The following is a 21157-nucleotide window of genomic DNA, read 5'->3' on the forward strand; positions in this document are numbered from 1 at the left end:
AGTTAGCACAAACTTGAAACAAGCAGCAACTCCTGATGATTAAACAGCCTATGCAAAGATCCAAGTGATTTTTAGCACAAGAGCAGTAAGATATTAAGGTGACAGATTCATTCATATCGAAGTTAAACCATGGTTTCAGTGAGGTCTGCCCATTTTAGTTTGCCAGGACAACCATCACATGCACAAACTGCATGTGAGAGAGAAAGAGAGGGATGTAGCAGGCAAAGGACATACCACCTGCTCAGGTTGCAGAGGCCCATAGCAATACATAAACCTAGCTGTGACCACTTCTCCCCTGCTTGGTTACTGTCACATTCTCTTAAACTCCTTCTAGTGATGGTTTTACAGGGTTGAGACACATTTCATTCAGTTTTCCCATTTCTCATTACCCACAGGCCACCACTTGCCTACCCTTTCTAGCCAGCATCCTCAGTACAATCTGGTCACGTACAAGATTTCCCCTCTATTATGGGCAGGAAAGATGCAGGGAGAAGAAACCCAAGCATGTGCAGAGTGGGACTGGAGACCAGCTGAATTAGGTCACACCTGCGTGTCCTAAACCCAGATTACTCCCTTTACTGTCCTTGTCCTTTGCATGCCTCCCTTGCTGCCTCCCCTTGGAGATAACACTGGTTTGCTTGGTTTAACGACCCGCCCTTTCCTGGGGTTTCCTCATCACTGGGTCCTATAGTGCCACTGTGGTGTCCCTTCTGCTGGAAGTGGGAAGAGGGGGACACCTGGCCTTTTGGCCCTGAAGCTCACTCTGAACCAGGGCCACAACTCCTGAGCAATGAGGAAGAAGATGAGGAACACCAGCTCCCTGTTGTGTGTAGCTGCCAGCCTCATTTCCACATTGCAGGGATACAATAATCCCATTTTCTTGGGGGACACGGGCTAGACTTAGGCAGTAACTCTGTTTTTGACCTCCTAAGGTTAAATTAAGGATGCCTAGTAATAAAAATAAATACAATCAAACAGGGGTAGCACTTGTATCTTTAGTTTCCCTAAATTCTTGTTTTTACTAAGGAGTGCCCCAGTAGAGAAGCTGCAGATTAAACTTTGTGCCTGGTCCCAGAAGTGACTCTGCAAATAAGGACAAAAAGCATCCACTTTTAGTGCTCTCAACTACCAGCCTGTGCTCCCACATTAACACCATCCCTGTTTTGAGGTTCTCCCCTCAACACATTTCAGTACTTGGGTTTATACTGCTCCAGGATGTTCATGCACCCATCACTGACCAGACCCCCCTCCACATAACCACCAGCTTTAACCACGGAAGGGAGTGCTTTGGCAACAGAGGCAGATCAAGATCTTCCAAATCTGTAGCTGCAGTAGTTGCTTTCACCCGAATCTGTAAAAAACCACAGATTCAGTCACAGAAGAAGTAAAAACAAAGTAAAACTTCTTTCTGAGAGTAAAATTCACTAGTTTTTTAAGAAGACCTGCTTATCTCCATTAACACCCTGCATTAGCTTAATTCAGCCTTTTCATCTGACCACCTCTGTCAGTCACCCAGATGAATCCTCTATTTACCACTGAAGAACCTTTCTTCTGCACTTGGACATTCACATCCCTGGATTTATGTATCTAGGAATGAATGACAGAAACATAATTAAAAGATTTTTTTATTAAAAATCAACATATTTATAAATTTGTACATTCCACATACTGCTGTATATGTTCACCAACATAACTATTAAGTCAGAAAGTATTAACAGTACAGATTTCCATCTGAACAAATTTACTGCAGGGGAACTTCAGTTTTGTAGTCAATCAGACATTACAGAATGTCATTAACTTCTTTCCTTCTTCTCCCTTTAAAAGTAGCAGCACATTTAATTATCAGTGTTCACAAGGCATAAGCTCCAAAGTGTTGTACAGCAAGAGAAAAATTGATTAGTAGATATAGGCAATAGGAGGAGAGCTCACAACGAAAATATATTAGTTGCTGCCTATAACAAACAGCAAGATGTTAATAGAACACTTAGAGCTATGCTGAATAAAGACTGCAGCAAACTGGGAAGAGTACTAAATAGTTACTTCTTGGTATAACTGTATAAAGTATTTTTTAATGCCATTCAGGATAGGAGTCCTTGCAAAGAACAGACATTGTTACCAAGAAATTAGCAGAGCCAGGATAATGCTTGTGTGTTCAAACATGTAATAAAGGGCTCCGAAAACATACACATACTCCACCCCTACCACTACCTTTCTGCAGTCGACATTATTAGGGTTTCATGTGGTTGATGTAGTAAAGTGACATTTTATTGAACAAAGACAGATGTGCTTGAGTCTACCCAGAACTCTCAAGATTTACAGCCATGTGGATTAAGTGCTATAAGAGTGACACTAATCAGGTTGGAAACTTTAGAGATTGGGAGCAGGGAAGCAGAGAGAAGTTCTCATTGTAACCCAGCCTCCTGTGCACATGGAGCCACCACAGTACGGGCTGCCTGAGGAAGTCTGTTCATAGGTACCTGTGGTGTGCTCTGTGCAACAAACACCAGTTGCCTGCTTTTTCCAGACTTTGAGACCAGTATTCCTGTAATATTATCAATGTGATAACTTACCCCTTTAAAGCATAGAACTGAAGCTCTAACTGAATTCTTTCCCATAAACGTAGAACCATTAATCTTATTTTGAGCAGACTGCCCGATTCTGGGCAATTTTTTCTCATTAGTATTTTTCCTCTCTTTTTTTGACTTGGGGGAAAAACAGCATGTGATGACTTACAGACATCATAGGTAATTTTTATGTGGGGAAGTGTGGAGATATGAAGAGCAGAAAAGGGTTTAAACAACTGCTTTTTGTATGTATTGGCGACTGTGAGGATGGCTAAAAAAGTCAGAGCTGCAACATTTCTGTAATTAGAGGTTTGTTAAGCAAACGTGCCTCAATATCTGCAAAAGCTTCTGTGCAAAAGACTAATCTCATTTATTATGGCCTGAATCACAGACATTAAAAATCTGCACTACTCTTTTGGTTTTCACACATACACAAGTTAGAGTAAACTCACTGGAAAAAGAAGTGAGACATGAATTACAAACACAAATAATTTGGCAAGAGGTCAATTAAGAAGAAATATTCTGTCAGAATCTCCTCTCTCCAAGGACAGGTCTAAGATACCACATTCCCTAACTGGAAAGAAAAAGATTGCATCAAGCTTAAACTTCCAGAACCCATTTAATTATCAAACTGGAAGGATGGTCAAGGAAATATTCCTCTTTCCTGCCTCTTCGCCGTCACGTATCCAGTCAGCATTGAATAACCAGCTTACCATCCATTCCCCCCTTGCTGCTGCAGGCATAACAGGACTTCCCAGAGCAGCAATGCTGTCCCAGGCCTTCACGTACATAAAACACAAATGAGCAAACTGAGGGTGCCAAAATAGAAGAGGGAATGAACTCAGATTCTCCAACATGAAGTTCTTACCCAAGGGGCACTGTAGTTGTCTACCTAAGGAAATCTGAATGCAGACCCTCCACAGATTTCCCGGTGATAAAGTACAGAATACCACGCAGCACTCGGACATAGACTGTCACCTCCTCTGGTCCAGTATTATCCCAGCTGCTCATGCACTGCAGGCACACTGAAAGAGCATCCTCCACCTGCCACCTCCCTGCTGAACTCTTGCTCTACCCCAGTCTCACATTGGTTTTTTTGCTTTTTCTTTTTGTTACCATGGGACTTCCATATTAAATCATTCAAATGAGTTCTAGTACAAAATTTAACAAAGAAACAGGTAACAATGTATAAGTAAATCAATGTCAGTATTTTCCCAGTCCATACTTCTGGGGGACCAAATTAGGTCCCCCAACTTACATGTTATTTTAGATTTCTATGACTGCAAACATGCTACTTTGCATTACTCTGACTTCTGTATTTGTTCTGTATGTACTATTATTGTTACTGCTGCATTTTAGCCAAAGTACAAATCTGAAAAAATATGTGAATATTAATAAAGAATTGTTTTATCTTTTACAGACATACTTTTTCGTGCAATAACAATTAAGAACTTTCTTGTAGTCTGAAATGATATTATCTCTATTTCATTGCAACACTAGTTGACAAGACTAAGTTCATCAATGCCTAGTGGCTAGAATTAGTCAATCATGGGGAGTGGTCTTTGTTTTAGTACCTCATTAGATAGGAACAAAGAGCATACTGAGGATGCTTGCAGCAAAAAAAAGTATTTCTTATGAATCACATGCTACTGTACACAAAAGGCTTATCAGATCTTTGTAAAATCACTTCCTCTTGATTAGCAAGTATTTTGAGGACAGGGGAACTACAAATGTGTCTGTGTCATCATTGCCAGTTGCATACACCATGTTTGAAAACCATGTTTGAAATACAGAAGAATCTGCTCTGGTATAGTGCCACAGGAGAATCACTCATGCCACAATTAAGTCAGAAATTTGCACATTTGTTTTTTCACTAAACATGGCTTACATGTCTTAGCGGAAAGTGCTGCAGAATTAATTATTTGGATTTTATTTATTTATTTAAAACCCAACAGCTATACTTTTTTAATTTCAAACTCCAGAAAGAGAAAGATCTAAAGGTCTTCTGCTTCAAAGACAAAGAAACGAATGTTTCTTCCCCTGGGTGTAGTCTGGTTGCCCCTTCCTGGAAGCAGCACTATGCTTACAAGGCCATTTCACAAGCCAACCCTTCTGTAACAGGAGACTTCTGCTGAGACTGCACCTAGAAGATGCCATGCAGATATCCCATTTTGCTGACAGTCTCTGATTCGGAACACTGAAACAGTGAGCAGCCATACTAACTCAACTGCATGCTGGTCAGTAAGCTTGGTATTTATTAGAGCTTTACAGAATTAAAAGAAATGCTTTGACTTTTAAATACTTTTATTTAAAGTCATGATTTTTGAATCTTGCCTGTGGGAAGCTGCTTCTTTTAAGCCGGTTACTTTAAAATGGTGAATACTTATCAGGGCAGTTAAGTAAAGGGGTTGTGTTGTTATTTGAAAAACCTTAGTTTACAGAATGTTTTGTAGAATAGAAGATATCCAGTACCCCTGTAGTGCACCATTGTAGATTTCTTCCCAATTTTAATTTCATAATTTCGATTGCACAGAGTCATCCACAAGTACTAAAACCTATTCTTGTGGAGCTCCAATCTGCCTAAGTTATGTTATAGCAAACATTTAGCACATAACCTGTACACTTATGCATCAGCTACAATCATTATCCTCCAAAGAAACTTGAGAATGATATAAGCTCAGTTTATTCAACTGTATGTACAGCATATTTGCATATTAATAAATAAATCAATATTAAATTTAAGGTCTCTTTCCCTATAAAAAAGTGACTACAGTCTAACCAGACAACCTGACTTTGTTGGGTTTTTTTCTTCCAAGCACAGCCATGTGACTGAGGCTATCTGTTCCCACTCAGTTTAGTAGAGTAACTGTAAGAGTAGAAACCTAACGGACCAGTGCTTACATTTAAATTCTATACAGCAGAGGAGAGGAGAAGGGAAGAAAGTAGTAAAAAGTGCATCAAAAGCCAACAATTTGTAGAGCAAAAACCGAGTCCATAATGTGATCCTGGGGAAGAGAATCCAGTCCAAAAGAAGACATGCTGCAGCAAACATAACCAACACACATTTTGGTCTTGATAGTAAGCTGCATGATGCCAGTCTTGTCACGTAATGTTCCAAGAATTCCAACTCCAATAGATGCCATCTCCACCTCTACAAATTTATCAACACCACATTCAGTGCAAAGTGACATTTCTTAAAATAACTGTTTGCCTTGTCTCCATAACATTCATCCTTACTCTGAAGAAAAGGCTCATTTTCTTGAACTGTTTATTATGATATACAGAGAGTCTATATTTGCACCTCTCCATTTCTGGTAGTGAATTTTCTTTTCTATCTACATTCATTAGAAATCAAAAAGATAAGTGGCAATATTTCATATTTACTGGAAGTCTTCCCATTAACCCAAAGACTAGCTGTTCATCTTGATTTATACCTAAAGTAGCTGCACTTTGTTCTTTTTCCAGCCCACTTTCAATGGGGTATAAGTCATGGGAATCTGTGGACCGGAACATATTTCAAGTCTTATTGCTGGAGCTGGATGAGTGATGAGTCGTGTTTGAATTCAGATGTCTGTTTGCAGCACAGTGTGTGTGGACCACACCACCATTTGGGTATCTTACAAAAACGGGCTCGCAGAAAGGATTTTGGCACACCTGACAGACCTTTTTGTCCGAAAGAAGAATTGGGGTTCCTTTTTCTTTAACCTAAAGAGAGGAAAGAAAAAAATCCAAACATGAACCTAGCAAGAAAGGAAATTACGAGACATATAATTTCAACTGTACCAAATGGACAAACCTGGTCAATGACAGAGGTAGGAGAAGACAGCTTGAACTATTTAACTTGAATTCAATTTCCCATTCATTTTCACGCTTCCTCTTAAGTACTGCTTTTTTTTCCCCCATCTTTTTTTTTTCTTCTTTGTTTAATGAAGAAGAGCACTCACACATTTAATGCAACTGAAAACCCAATGCAGCTTCCTAAACAAGGTCACAGGACAACTCCACAGAAAACTGAGTACTGATGCATTTTCATTTCAGACAGATTCTGCTGGATATACTGTCATTAGAACTGAACAGATTTAAGAATCTGCTGGGAGCTTTAAGCAACACAGCTCTAGCTAGAAATAGAAGAAAGTTTCACAAGTGAATTTACCATTAAAAAAAGCTACTAACAAGCTTCAATTAATACCAAGTGCTGGGTAAATTTTTGCAAATTTTGACAGGTCTCAATCCTCGTGAAAAAACACTAACTCACATTTGTTAAAGTTTCTGCAAGAACATCCTTAATTTGTAAATCCCAGATTCACTTTTCATTCAGTCCAGAAGTTCACTAAAGTTGTTCCTATTTCAAGGCCCTTAGCTTTCCTTTTGTTTTACAGAGAAAGCGTAAAATTAAATTTTGATCTAGTATTCATGGCAAAAAACTAGTAAGTGCAGCAAGTAAAATTGACAAGGACACAAAGACAGCTTTGTCCTAATTCTTCAAACTTCTTCTGACTATTATATATCAACTGACTCAACTGTAAAGCTTTAAAGTGCCTCTTGTTTAAAAAAAATCCCACAACCTACCTTCTCGTGTCTGTAGATTAAGTTTTCAGCTTGTGCTAACCCAAGTGCAACCTGAGTCATTCTTTTTGTATGAATGCTTTGCCTCACTGCTCCAGCCAGGAATGGGGAAAGGAGCTGCACTGACCAGCTGTCAGGCACCACCTGCAAAACTAGAGCCGCATCAAATTCAGCAGCGTGGTTATTCAAGAGATCCACAGCAGCCATGACTAGTGCACAATCCGAAGTGCCTGGATTTAGATACACTGACAACAACATATGGAAAAGCCTCCGTCTGTACTGCACGTCTCTGTTCTCAGAGTTCCACATACAGTATTCTTCAGCAGCATGGAAGTCCTTTAACTCGTGGACAAGGATATGCAAAGCCTTCTCATGTTCTTCTAGTTTTCCATATAAAATTGCACTTTCCATATGAAGGTCTGTGCCCTGGATTTTGTCTATTAAATGAAAAACAAGGCAATATTTGCTCAGTGGAGAAGACAACTACTCCCTCTCCCAAAGTCAAGGCAAACAAGCCCACTGAAGACTCCTGCTATTTTTGCAGGGGTGCTGGCTGCTAAAAGAGGACAGATGTTTTTAAGCACAAGAATGCCTAGATGTATTGAAACAGGCCTCTAACAGAAGAGCACCACAAAATACAGGAAAAAGAAATTACTAAATAACAAGTGATAAAACCAGTGTCACTGACATCTTTTAAGTTCTAGCGTGACAGTCTTGTGCATTTGTGTGCATGCTGCTACCATGTATGACAGACTGTAAGATGAAGCTGCAATATTTTTAAACTCTGCTTCTTCCAGTATTATAGAAAATTACTATATAAAAAGTTTAAAGTCCATAAAAGACAATAAAGATCAAGTAGTACTTCCCTTTATGAAAAGGACACTACAAACCCTTAATCCAGTCTGACAGCTTAAAGTGTCAGCGACAGGCAGAGTCTCTCTGGCGAGTCTAGGAACTCGCCGACTTCATCTAGCATTTCAAGATAAAGTAGAAAATCCTCTACTTTCTGTAAAGGTGATAAAGACTTGGCATAGGCCTCTGTAAAAGGTATGGAGATACAGTGGTTTTTTCCCCAAAATATTTTGGTTATCGAGGAGAAACACACTAGCATACATGTATCTTACTTACATGTAAGATAAGAATTGTCATATAAGAAATCCTGTGTTTTGGAGTGCATGGATTTCAAGAGAATAATCCATCTTTTAACTCTTGCCCTTAAAAATTTCGTTAAAAATTAAAAGATGAAAAAGAGCAAGAGTTTCAATGACTGTGTTATACTTGTACATTATCTGTCATATAATGTTTTGCTGACGGGAAAGCCAAGGGGACATTAAAAGTTGGTAAATTATTTTAGTTGCTACTCAGCTATTTTTATTTTCACATCCACTGGATTTTTCCACTGTATTTCAGAAAAACATTTCACATCTTTCAGTACAATAACAAGTCATTTCCCTTTCATCCAGTGGATGAAACATTAAAAATTAGCCATTATAAGCACTGGCCAAGGAAAAAAATTAGCTCAGCTGCTGCTTGCCTCATACCAAATAGTATAGGAAGCATGTTGCACTTTTCACTCAAAAAGATTCTCATATTTTTGTTTAGCATGAGCCCCAGCTTTGGGGGTGAGAGTAGGTTACAGACAGCAAAGAAGTCCTTGGTAACCAGATTCCTCAAAGCTTCACTTCAGTTCACTAAGAAACAGACTGCTTTGCAAATAAACTTCTAAGTCTTCCATTTGCAAAAGATTGTTGCAAGTTACATGCTCATCAGTAAGAAGAAACTGACTATAAATTGATAATTGTATGAAGAGGTTTTTTCTAGCTAGTTATGGTATTCTATCTTTGGTGCAGCAGCAAATACACCATTGTGCCTCATGAGCTATGGGAGATCAAAGACAACACTAACAGATAAGCTTTCTAAATTAATTTGTGTCTGTCAGAAATACAGATGGTAAGGCTGTCAACCAAATACACCTAGAAACTTAAGATCTTTTAGTTTTCTATCCTTATGAAGACTTTACTTCATTTTCTGGTGGAAATGACATACAACATTTATAACGGACAACACGCATCTTACCCAAAATAAAGTGAATTCTGTAAAGATCAGATTTCTGAAGAAGACTGCGTAGTTTAAACAGCAGTTCAGTTGTTTCTGTACAATTATCCATGGTCACAGATTTCAGCTGAAGTATTGTCTCCAAGTACAAAACAGCTAGATGAGTATGGTACTTTTCTTTCTACAGATGAAAAGAACGACATTAGTTCAGTTTAGAGAGACAACCCCTTCTCCCCAGCAATAACGGTGATTCATACTGACATAATCACATAGAAATGTGTTTTAATTCATTTATTTAATTCAAATTAATCAAAGTCTTTTGTTCATGCAGATAGACAATTTATTCAGATCAGCTTCACAAAATACACTATACCTACAATACGGGATTTCTATTTCATTAATACAGATATTTTCAACATGTAGATATGCAACATCTTATTCCTAAACCCCTCTTCACCTTAACCAAACAAGCTCTATAAATAATTTTTGCACAAGAAACGCTATTTTCCTTCAAACGTTCACCTAATGAAAGTCAATAGAGTAAAGCAGATGTCTCTCCTTTGAGTGTATGTATCATGTCCTCTGTGTTTTCTCCTTTTATTTCCCTTGTAAAATGAATAATTTTGATCTAATTCAGTCTTCCTCATTTACGCATGTTCTTTGACCTTTTCTATCTCTGCAATAAAATCTGAGAAAGCCACCAGAGGTAGACGGGCACTCTGTAGGCAGAGTGCTTTTTGTGTTATCCCACAATATTTGTGTTTGCAATATTCAAAACAAGTTAATGATTTGACCGTTTGAAAAATTCTCACTAAAGCATTCACAATAATCTAGTACCAGAAGAATCTACATACCAGAAGCTACATTGACACTGACCTAATTTATTCTCAGTAAAAAAAAAATAAATGTTTAGCAAGACAAAAAAAGCAAAATGAAAAAAAAAAGGTTAGGAAGACGTTTTGGCTTAAACTTTCTAAAGACGAAATCAATTTACAACCCAGTCTTTACTAGTAGCTAGACTGGATTTAAATATAAATTATTTTTGTTACAAATATTCTGAAAGCACTATATTAAACTTAATTTTGTCTGAAAATATTAATGACATCAGAAAACAGTACATTTGTCTGTGATGGTGTCAGACACCTCGATGTATTCACAATAGCGACAGAGGGAAGTCATTGATCTGGCATGTGTATTTGAAGAATGTAAATTAGTGAACTGGTCATCAGTTCTGCTGAGTTATTTCAGTGTTCATTTCCTTGCTTTCTTTGCAAGTTCTCCTGTGCTTAAAACATCTCATATCCAAGTACCATAATGTCTGGCTGCTTCTGTATAGCGTTTAAAAACCCAAAGGTAGAATTCAGTCACTTATGACTTGTGAACACATCTTTTGGACATTCAAAATCTAGAGCAGTTGGGAATTCTACAGAAGAGGCGCATAGTTTAATTCTACCATTAATTGCTCAGATCTCTCCAGAGGGACAGAATAAACATACCTACTTGCAAAATACTAAATTAGCAATTTCACTATATTGCTACCACACCGCAATAGGATCAGCAGTTGTTCAAACATTTTTCTATAGTCTTACCAGATGGAGGTTTGAGTCTCATCAGTGAAACAGAAAAGTATGCAACAATCAGATGAAAAAAACCTCTGAGAGGAGGTAGGCAACTGTATTGCCATCAACAGAGTTGAAAAGTTAAAAGTAATACAGATATCCACTCCTCATCATCTACTTTCATCTTAAAACTACTCCTTCCCTACTCTAAGTACACCTGAAAGCCTTCAAATTATGCTTATTTCTTCTGGATTTTGACTTTTTTCAGAGCTGTTCATCATAATCTACATTCTGAATCCCATGTCTATTTTTAGTATTCTTGTAGGACTCACCTCTATTTTTCTTTCCAATACTAGATGTTCTAGATATTTAATACGTGCTTTGGGATATTTGTTAAGGCAACTGATGATATCATCTGGTTTAAAGTTGGTTTTCTCCTGTTCTTCCAAAGGCCTTTTAGTGAAAATCTGTATGCCAACCTAGAAAGAGTTAATTGCATTTAGGAACTCAGTGGCAGCCATTTTATTACCTTTTTACTTTAAATACTTATTTAATAGCACTATCAGATAAGTTAGTACATTAGGCAGGAAAATAAACACCACAAATCCCTGCTCAGCATCACCAAGTTTACATTACTTGGTGCTTATCATGATCCCACTCCCTCCTATCTCCATTACCTCAATTCATAGTTTATACATTGTCCAGTCTATAAACCCTGTGTTGGACACAACCTCCATCAGCCACAAAAAGTACTGAGCAGATCTGCATAACAGCAGAATAAGACTTTGGCCTTTGCAGCAAGAAAGTGTAAATTAGGGACTAGAATGTTCACAGCCTTATCAAATGTGATGATATACACAGAGCAAGAGACTTCTACAATGACCAACAAAGTTTAGAAATCTGACATTGCATGTAATAACTGAGCTTTAAATTAATACAAATTAGGCAATGACAAGTTCCAACAGCACAGACTGTCAGACACAGCATCAAGTATCCCCTCTAGCAGCACACCGCACCAATATATGTTACAAAATTATTTTTTTTTTAGTTTTGGTGGATTAAGTTAATTCCTGTAGCAACGAGGCTGTGTCTCAAATGAAGGCTATTTATTCCACCTCCTAGTGTACACAGATATCAACCATCCCTGGAATCCCTTTAATAAATAAACAGCAGCAAGAGTTAACCTGTTAGGTGATTCTATTTATTTATTTTTAAGATCTGAAAATTATCTTGCTATTTATTAGGCATTTATCACTAGTGCTTGTTAACAAAGGAACTTAGAAGAGTTGAGAAACCTGGAAGTTTTCTTCTGTTAATCACTATTCAACTGTCATTAAAACAGGCTGCAAAAATGGTCCAAGTAGCTATCAAAATGGAACAATGTTAATGAACACTCAAACATCACTGCAGGGAGATACTTCACATTTACAACGTTCTGGGAAAAGTTCACCAATCACAAACCTGCTCATTTTTTTCCAAAACCCATTCAGAGTATTTCCACACTAGATCTTGGTCTGGGCAGAAGGTAAGGAAGTCCACTACGTATTCGTAGAGATCTGAACGTGTAGAATCTTGGATGTCTCCATCAACTATTTTCACCCATAACTGCAACAGAAACACACAAAGATTAAAGTGCTTAAAAACACGTACTAGCTCTTCAAATTCAAAATGCATGTGAGCTACTACAGCATTTAGTATTAGCCACTGGTACTTGTGGAATTAGAAAGAGCTTCTAGGAACACCAATTGCAAGGAACCTCACTGTTCACTAAATTCATGCCTCCTCTCCATCACTGGCTTTTCTCGCACCTACCATATTCAACCAATTCAGACTCTGATTCATGAGGCTTCTCACATTCTGAAAGTGACTGGCCGAATGCTGCAGGAGGAAGTACACTATTCACAAAGAAAGCTTTTGATAAAAGTCCTTTTCTTCAGTGCATGGTATAATTTTCATGTGTTCTTTGTATGCAAAATTAAAAGCAAATGATATAAACAATTTAGAAAAGCTGATTTTTTGCTGCTCTTTCATTTTTGACTGAAGAACTTTAAGTACCGTGTGAGATAATTCCAATTATAATTTATATAAAAATAAAAATGTGCCATATAGCCACTTTAGCAAAAAACCTTTTTCCTCAAAACAAAGAAAAATACCTTGCACATGACAGAAGTACATACTGGTTTTGTTGTCCTTACTAGTTTTCTGCTCAGGAAATTACTGTTTACATAACTGCCTTGAATGCATGCAACAGTGTTACTGTGATTAACATATTCAAAAAACCACACAGTAAAGGCAAACTACTTAAGGTCTTGGGTACGGTCTGAGACATAAATGTTATTTATTTATCTAGAAAAATCGGTATGTTCTTGATCAAGTTTTGCAGACAGGAATAACAAAACTATTCAGTCGCCAGTCTACAGACCAGTGCTGGTCTTAGTGACATCAGAAGGGGTGTACCCAAAGGGATTACTGACCCAGCTGAAAACGACAGATCTTGCAGATTGTGTTCACTGTCCATCATCAGATAAGGAAACAAACTCCCAGTTGCTGTCAGTGTCTGCCATGAGATTACAATACTGCTTTGCTGTATGTATAGACTAATCAGCACAGGGCATGTCCCTGAAATCCCTCAAACACCTTTTTAAGTGATCTCTTGATTATTTTAGTACTTCTGCTCATCTTTTAAGAGTACAAACATATGTTCTGGTATGTACAGTTTTGCTTAAAAAATAGCATACAAGCATCTAAATAGCTGTCATCTTCAGTAAGCTCTTTGGGTTTTTCACATTTATCATATTAATTTATTCAAGGAAGTCTTAGCATAAGTTTCTCATATATACATATCACTACTTTTCCAAGAGATAAATTAACACCTCAGATTTTTATCTCAGAGTTAAACTGGTATTTTGAAATGGTTTACAGGTGACACTAAAAGCTTTATTCTAACCTGAAGTGCTGCAGCATCCTGACCATTGTAATGATACAGGAGACCAAGGGCAAAATACCTGTATAGAAAGAGAAAATAATATTAAAATCACTTGATCTTTCCTAACAATTTCATTATTGTTTGATTCGCACAGAATAACAAATAATTGTTACAGTGGGATTTTTAGGTGACATGTATAAGGCCACATCTACACTTGTTCAAGTGCCTGTACGCTGTTTTTCAGAATCAAAGGAGAGAAGTTCTGTCCTAGAAACGTGTCTTTGTCTCTCCCGTCTGTAAGGCAGTTTCTAGTTACTTTGTTTAACTTGGAGCTAGCATGTGTCAGATTAGAGATTATTCCCATGCTGTTCTTTGAATTTTATATATAGATTTAACACACAGCTCCAAATAATAAATATTGCTCCAATAGTTAACCAGGTGTCATTAAATCAATTTTTTATGATGCTTTTATTCAAAACTCTTTTACTATCAGAAACATTTTTTCCTTTACTACAGCATGAAATCAAGTCAGGCAAGGAAGAGCTTTTACAGTGCCATTGCAGAGGGTTTTTCTGTGCACTGTAATAAAAATAAAGCTACAGTTCTGTAACGTGTTCTTATGGAACAATATTCTACCATTCACATTTGCGATAGTTTGCCATGCCAACCATAGTTATCAAGAGGACTTAACAAAATACCTGAAATAAATGAAACTACCCTACATATAATCACAATTACAGACGACTCCTCACTGCTGTAGTTGCTACTACTGCATCACACTGTTTAAACATTTAAGAAGTTAAATCCAAGGCAGAGACACTGCCTACAACTGGAGTCTGTATTTTACACATTTACTATCTAGTGTTTCCTGCTTAATGACTAACAACCAATTCTCCACCTGCTGGCATTTCCAATTTGAAGTCATTTGCAGTCATCTTAAGCAACCTCCTTTGCATGGATCAGTGGGAGAACAGAAAGTATCCCTGAATAAGAAACTACGATTTTAAAGCCACTAGCTGGTTAATACGTTCTACCTAAGGTAGTGCAAGCTTTAAGGCATCTTTTCATTCTGTCTGAGTACTGCTACTGCGTCATTCAACTCTCACATTGCCACAAGGGCAAACAAATCACTTTTTTTTTTCCCAAATTTGTACCAATTCTTTATTTTTGCGTTGGACACAAACTGTCAGGGAGAACTCTGTATTTACCAGCAAAAGACAAAATGCATTTCCTTTACCTCACACTATCAGTTAATGATTTTTCACCAACATTTTTAAATGCTGTCAAGTCAGGCCAAATTGTCTTTTGGACCTGAAAGCACAGAAACTACAAGGATCTGAACATGGTCTAGAAGCCAACAGCACTTAAGACAAATTTTCCTCTGGTCTCAAAGTGCAATACTCAAAAAATCCACTCACTTTTTGTGTTTCTCCAGCCAGGCAGCACTATCTGTTAAAAGACAAAAGTTCTCTGAAACTAGTAGGTCCAGCAGGCTTTCATGATTTGCCTCTGCATATAGCTTGAGTAAAGCTGTGTCAATATCCTCCTTGTAGCCATTTGCAACCTCAGTGCTGCGGACTTCATTCAAGTAACTCATGAGGAATCTTTTGCATTTTGTCATCTTCTCCTGGTCCCCTTGGGTCAGCTGGTTTAGGTCCGCGTACTCATGCAGAGGGGGATGAGACCGTATAAATGAAGAGGAAGTAGGCAACAGGAAGGGGTAGAGAGAGATCAGCTCCCGGACATCAAGCTGGCCGCTTCTGCAATTACAGTGTCAAACTAGATGAAGCAAAAAGAAAGAAAAAGTATACATAGGCACAAAAAAATAACATACTGGGAATGTATGCTCACATATGGTTAGAGTCAGGACACTAACAGGTTGTCAGCTTCTCAAAGTTATTGCTTCTATGCTGGATAAGATATATTCAAAACAAATTCAGATTTTTTTTTTTTGCTATTTCTATCCAAACTTGTTTATCACTTTTTCCTCCTCTAGATATCAAAAGCTCTAAGAATTCAGAGACTGGCCAGCCTTTTTCTTTTGACATCTCACACCTGTTCTGTGGCATATACAAAAATCAGCTGAATAGCCTTAGTGCAGTTCCTAGGACTGTCCTAGACTTCATCCGTATGCTATGGGAGCTAGTCTTCTGATGGAGGCAAAACAAGTGGAGAGAGTGAACCCTTTCAGGCAACGCACAAAGACTGTGCAAGCGTAATTCTGTAGAAAACAGCAGCTTCCTGTAGAAAACTAAAAGCTTTCAGAACACGTGTTTGGATGATGAAAACGTTCTCCCTAACCCTGAAATGCCCCAGATTCGTCCTTTGGCTCACTTAAGGAGGTTCTGAAAATGAAGTGTGGATGCTGATTTGCATCTGTCTAAACAATAATTAGTAGTCTATTGTACAGGCATAGGTCTCGGGTGTACATTGGCCAGATAACTGTGGAGCGGTTTTTCCACTTTGCATGTCAAGGGCATCTATACTTTATCCAGGAGCAAGTTGTGTAGCATATTGCTGTTAGAAAAGATTCTTCTTTCAGCCTAGATGGATGAGATGCCTCAAGAATTTGAAGAATAAACCAACAAGTTTTCACACACAGCAAACAACTCCCCAGCTTTCACAGCTAGAATGACTCCTCCCAGGCCTTGCTTTAGAAGAACAGCAAGAAATCAGTATTTATATTTTGTTTCACTGTCAAGAGTCATTATTCAGAATTCATCTTGCAAGATGAGCATTTATGAAATGCAGGAGATACTGTTGCTGAAAGAAAAAGATCAAAACGAAACTGACAGTTCCCTAAAAGAAACCCTGGTTAGTTACTATTTTGTTGCAAAGAAAACTTTTAAAAAATAGTTCTTATCTATTCAGTGATCAGCAACCTCAAAAAGCCCTTCCCTTTACAACCTTGATTAGAAAGAATTCCCAAAAGAAACAAGTTATAGCTGTGGAAGTAGATGAAAGAGCAGGTTCCTGAAGGCAATAAAGTGTGAGAGATCTCACAGGCAGGGTCATCACTTCCCTACTGTTTGTAACCTAACTATAGCAGTGGGGCATGCCCCAAGTTGTTAACTTCTTGCCAGAAACCATTCAGGAGAAACCATTCAGGAAATATGAACTAGTAGGAAGCAATACCATAGCAACACCTATTTAGAACTTTTAAAAAAGTAAATACTGTCATTTGGCTAGAAAAATGTACACCAGAAGAACAAAATTCTGGGAGACAGCAGCAACAGCAAATTTGAAAGCAGCGAGTATCCTGTTCCAGAACCTAGTGACTGCAAAACATGGAAACAGCAATATGAACTATAGAGGACTAGAACAGAGAAAAATCTGAACATGGGAAGCTTTCCCGTGAGAAGAGGTTTGAATACCAAAGTTTTTCTGATTCCTACACAGAACTCCTACTGCCTAAAAACCATTTCTACATTAACACCAGCTTCTATGAGTAAAGGATTCATGCCTACTTAGCAGACTTCTGCAGTTGAAATTTCCTGTTAATCACTCTTTTTAGACTTGATATTTGGTTTTGAAATTCTTAGATCTGTATTATGATGGAAATCACAAGTAGATGAGGACTTTTTTTTCATAGGCAGAATAACCAAGAAGTAGCAAGGTCTGTCAGTGGCATGGCCTGATGGTTCAAAGAGCATCTGGGCTTTCAGTATGGACTCGTTACAGTCATCTAACTGCAGCTTTGGCTAGTCCAACTACTCATAAAAGTTCAAGACCTGAGGACCACCACATAAAATGTTACGTGATATGTATTAAACTAGAAAATTAACCCTATTTAAAGAAAGAAGAAATTTATTTTTTCCCTCCAAGGTTCTTCACTGATTTGTTTTAGAACAAAAGCTAACCCATAACTTGAATAGCATCAAAAGGCTACTCTAGTGCAGAAGCAAGGAGTCTTGGTAGATCTGCAGAAATTCAAGTATAAACATTTATTACCTTGCTGGCTAGGCTGTCAAATATTTGGAGATGGTCTAAGCTCAAGATGAAGACTATGACCATGGAGGCAGATGAACTTAATAATGCTATATTTAACGTTAATAAGTTTTAAAACATTTTCTAACTTTTACAGTAGCTTGTGCATCCCTCATCTTACCACCTAACTTTTCCTAGATGAGGAAGCAGTCAGCTATTTTACCTCTGAACTTTACAGATTCTGGCCTTAATGATCATCTGCTTCCAAAAGGAGAATCAAAGCCAGCTTTCAACTCAGGCTAGCCCAAACCCTGGGCTGTGAATCACCAGTGGTTCTCTCAGCGGGTCTGACTCAAGCTCACATTGTACAGTTTTGCTCTTCCCACAGCAAAGCTAGTCAGTGATCAAGCAGCCTCCTTAAAAGCACAGTATGATCCAGAACAAACTTCTTCAGAAAAATACCAAATACTAAACAATGACCCCAGCTGTAACAAACGGTTAACATCAATCTCAAGTCTTATGGCTCCTGGGATCTGTGGGTGTCTTGTGCCTCTTGCCACCACATTTGGAGGAAACAGTTTAGAAGCAGCTACAGAACACTCATCTCTCAAACACATTTGAGTCTTCAGCTTCTAGCATCTCAGATTTAGCAAAATATAGCTAACAACTTATCACAAAGTAGAAAACAGGCTTTCTTAAGACAAGTCAAGCTGTTAATGTTAAGAGGAAACTTCCCTTTGAGTAATTCTGCATTAGGTCTTTTTGAACTTCATATATACAAACAATGCAACAGGCAGACTCTAAGTTTTCAGGAAACTAAATTCAGATCCTTAAATTTACAGATATCAGACCTGTCAAAGCAGCCTACATGATTTAGTTGTTTTACCTAGATCCCACTGGCCATAATAGAAGCTTATATTCTTGAATCACATTTAAGATGCAAATCTCACACTTCTTATGTCTCCAGGTAAAATAGCAGCAGCTTCTTAACCTTTGCAGTGTAGGAGAGACTTTAGCTGTAAGTCTATCTCTACAGCCTTTCCCAGGTGAGACAACAATGTGAAAAAAAACCTTACGTTTTGATTTGTTAAAGAGCAACAAAGTTTAGAAAAGTTCCAGTATGTGACCTGTCAGATTGTAAGCAACATCTAACCAGTGAAAGGACATAACCAAACACACTGGAGAGAAAGGATGTCACTGTGACAGCTACCAACATTTCAGCAAGACATCTAGAAATCAGCAAATGGCCTGATAAACATAATTTTTTGGTCTAATCGCATGCGAGCCTCCAATGATAACAATATGAAATAGCAAAAATATAATATATAAATCACAGCTATATAACACAGTCACAATTCTGTTATTGCTTATAACAGAATTTGTCAGACCAAAGAAGCCCCTCTGACAGACCACTCAGTTTAAGGTTAACAGATGCAGCTAAAAAAAGTTCTCCTTCCTTTGTTCAACTATTTGAGTTTCAATAAAGCTACCACTTCCTTTCTTTTTGTCAACTTTCTTCAGCATTCCAAAGCATCAGCATAACCAAAAGGAACTTAGCAGTAAAGTATTCCTCATAAAATTTTCAGCATTTAAGAACTATTCAGTATTTAAGAACTGTTAAGTTAAGCATAAGATATAACTGTATCTTGACAAGGTTATCCAAGAAGGATTATTGATGCAAGAAAATGGGACCTTTAGTCCAATATAATATTTTTCCCCGCTAGTCTGTAACTGACATATTTTCTGAGGAGGGAGACAATCTCACTTCATATCTGGCCAGAAGTAGACTCACATCACACCAAGTTCTTGGAGGTACTCCTGTCACTCTGTTTCACTGCTAAATCCATCTTTTCTCAGATAGGCACAAAGTTTCCCTTTGGCATTTTAAGACTGAAGTTATTTCTGACTAACACTAGCTTGAAACACCTGCAGAGCAACATGCAGGGATGGGAGGAAGTGTTTACACAGACTGCCATTATTTTTCTCATTTTTTTCTTTGAGCATCAGTAAGTCTAAAATTAACAAGACTGAGTGTATATTGGGGTATAACCAGATATGATTCGAAGTGGGTGTGTTCACCAGGGCTGAAAATCAGGGAACCTGGATTCCATAAGGAGTTTTGCAGAGTCACCAAAATACTCTGAATAGCTTATGCATGGCTGGCCAGAAGAAAAGCACAGAAAACTTATCTTTGCTTTCTACTCCCAGCAGAATTCAACAATTCATGAACAGTTGTTCTGCTTTGGAAATGCAGCCTTTAGAGGAAGGGAACATCCTGGGATGCTGACTCAGCAACAAAATTCATGTCTGGACAGCACGTTTTCTCATGAAGCATGTTTCTTTCCATAGAGGAGCTCCTACAATCCTGTTCTTTTAAAGCTCATTTGTCAGATGGACTGCTAGTTGGATGAAGGCTGCATAACTGATCTTGGCTCCTTCCACAAGGTGCTGGAGCTCCCACAGGATACACATCCCCTTCTCACTGCTTTTAAAAGATCCTCGTGCCACTGCCAGCAAGGCAGGGCCCCCAGATTAGACCCCACAGGGCATTATTGCCTAGCAGGGTGGAATAAAGTGATAGAAAAAAAGATGAAGTGTCAGCCATAGTCAAAACAGCTGCAGAGCTGTACAAGTCTGGCCACCAAACCTGAACAACGAAGACACTATAGCCAGTACAACCTCAAGCTATTTTACCAAAGCTGGCCACAATGAAAAAACTGAAAAATAAGTCCATTGGAAAGCCACATGGAAGGGCTTTGTGGGAATGTTGTAAAGGATTCCTAACTATGCACAGCTTGTACTTTTACTTCAGATACACAACAGAACAGCAATTCAGTGTACCGTTTGGAAAATTACAGGGAAGAGGAAGACTGCAAGTTGCTCACTAATACCAAAAATTACAAGGTAATACAGAAAGTGGTTGTGGCCAAAAAAAATTGCCACTAAATGCTGTTCAGGCCTTTCCTGTCATTCCCTAATTTTTACATAGCATACGCTGTTCATTCAAGCCCAGTGTCTCCCATTATTCTGGTGAGCAGGAGGCAAAATGGTGAAGTCATCATGAGTAGTTAACATTCCCCAAAGCTTCCTTGATACATTTACATAAACTCAAGGACAACTTTTTTACTATACTGTATACACAGTATACAGTAAATTGCCTAACCTTAATTCTTTTCCATAGAGTCTAAACTGATTTAAAGTGAATTTCAGCTGATAACAAAGGGAGTTATTTTATGTGGTCAGCATGGATTACACTAAGTAGACAGTGCCCCATCAAAGAAAGAGGCACAGCTAGCAGAAATGAAATTATCAGATAAAATAAAGATAATAAGCAGCATTTTTTGAATGAAAGCAGAGTACCGGGGTCAATTTGTAAACAAGTGACTGCTGAAACAGCTAAATTGGGAAGGTTAGTACAGACTTCAAGAACAAATAATCTGTCCTCTGGAAAAGGCCTAGCAGAACAAGTGTTAAAAAAAATCCAGTATCAGCACCCTCAAAAAATTTAGTGCAATTGTGTCAATAACATTGAAAATGTAACTTTTTTTTTTTTTTTCTTA

General features: G+C 38.0%; 1 protein-coding gene across 1 annotated transcript in view; it reads right to left on the reverse strand.

Annotated features, from left to right (window-relative positions):
• Positions 1-276: 276 nt before the first annotated feature.
• TGFBRAP1 (transforming growth factor beta receptor associated protein 1) overlaps positions 277-21157 on the reverse strand; it is a 40604-nt gene continuing 19723 nt past the window's right edge. The window contains exons 6-12 of the mRNA XM_074909234.1: positions 15089-15430; positions 13692-13749; positions 12206-12349; positions 11077-11223; positions 9207-9366; positions 7134-7567; positions 277-6269 (exon numbers count right to left, since the gene is read on the reverse strand). Of these exons, the coding sequence (XP_074765335.1) occupies positions 6081-6269; positions 7134-7567; positions 9207-9366; positions 11077-11223; positions 12206-12349; positions 13692-13749; positions 15089-15430 (1474 nt within the window). The 3' untranslated portion in view covers positions 277-6080. The remainder of the gene's footprint in view (positions 6270-7133; positions 7568-9206; positions 9367-11076; positions 11224-12205; positions 12350-13691; positions 13750-15088; positions 15431-21157) is intronic.

This window comes from Athene noctua, chromosome 1 (genome assembly GCF_965140245.1).
Source record: "Athene noctua chromosome 1, bAthNoc1.hap1.1, whole genome shotgun sequence".
Taxonomy (NCBI): Eukaryota; Metazoa; Chordata; class Aves; order Strigiformes; family Strigidae; genus Athene; species Athene noctua.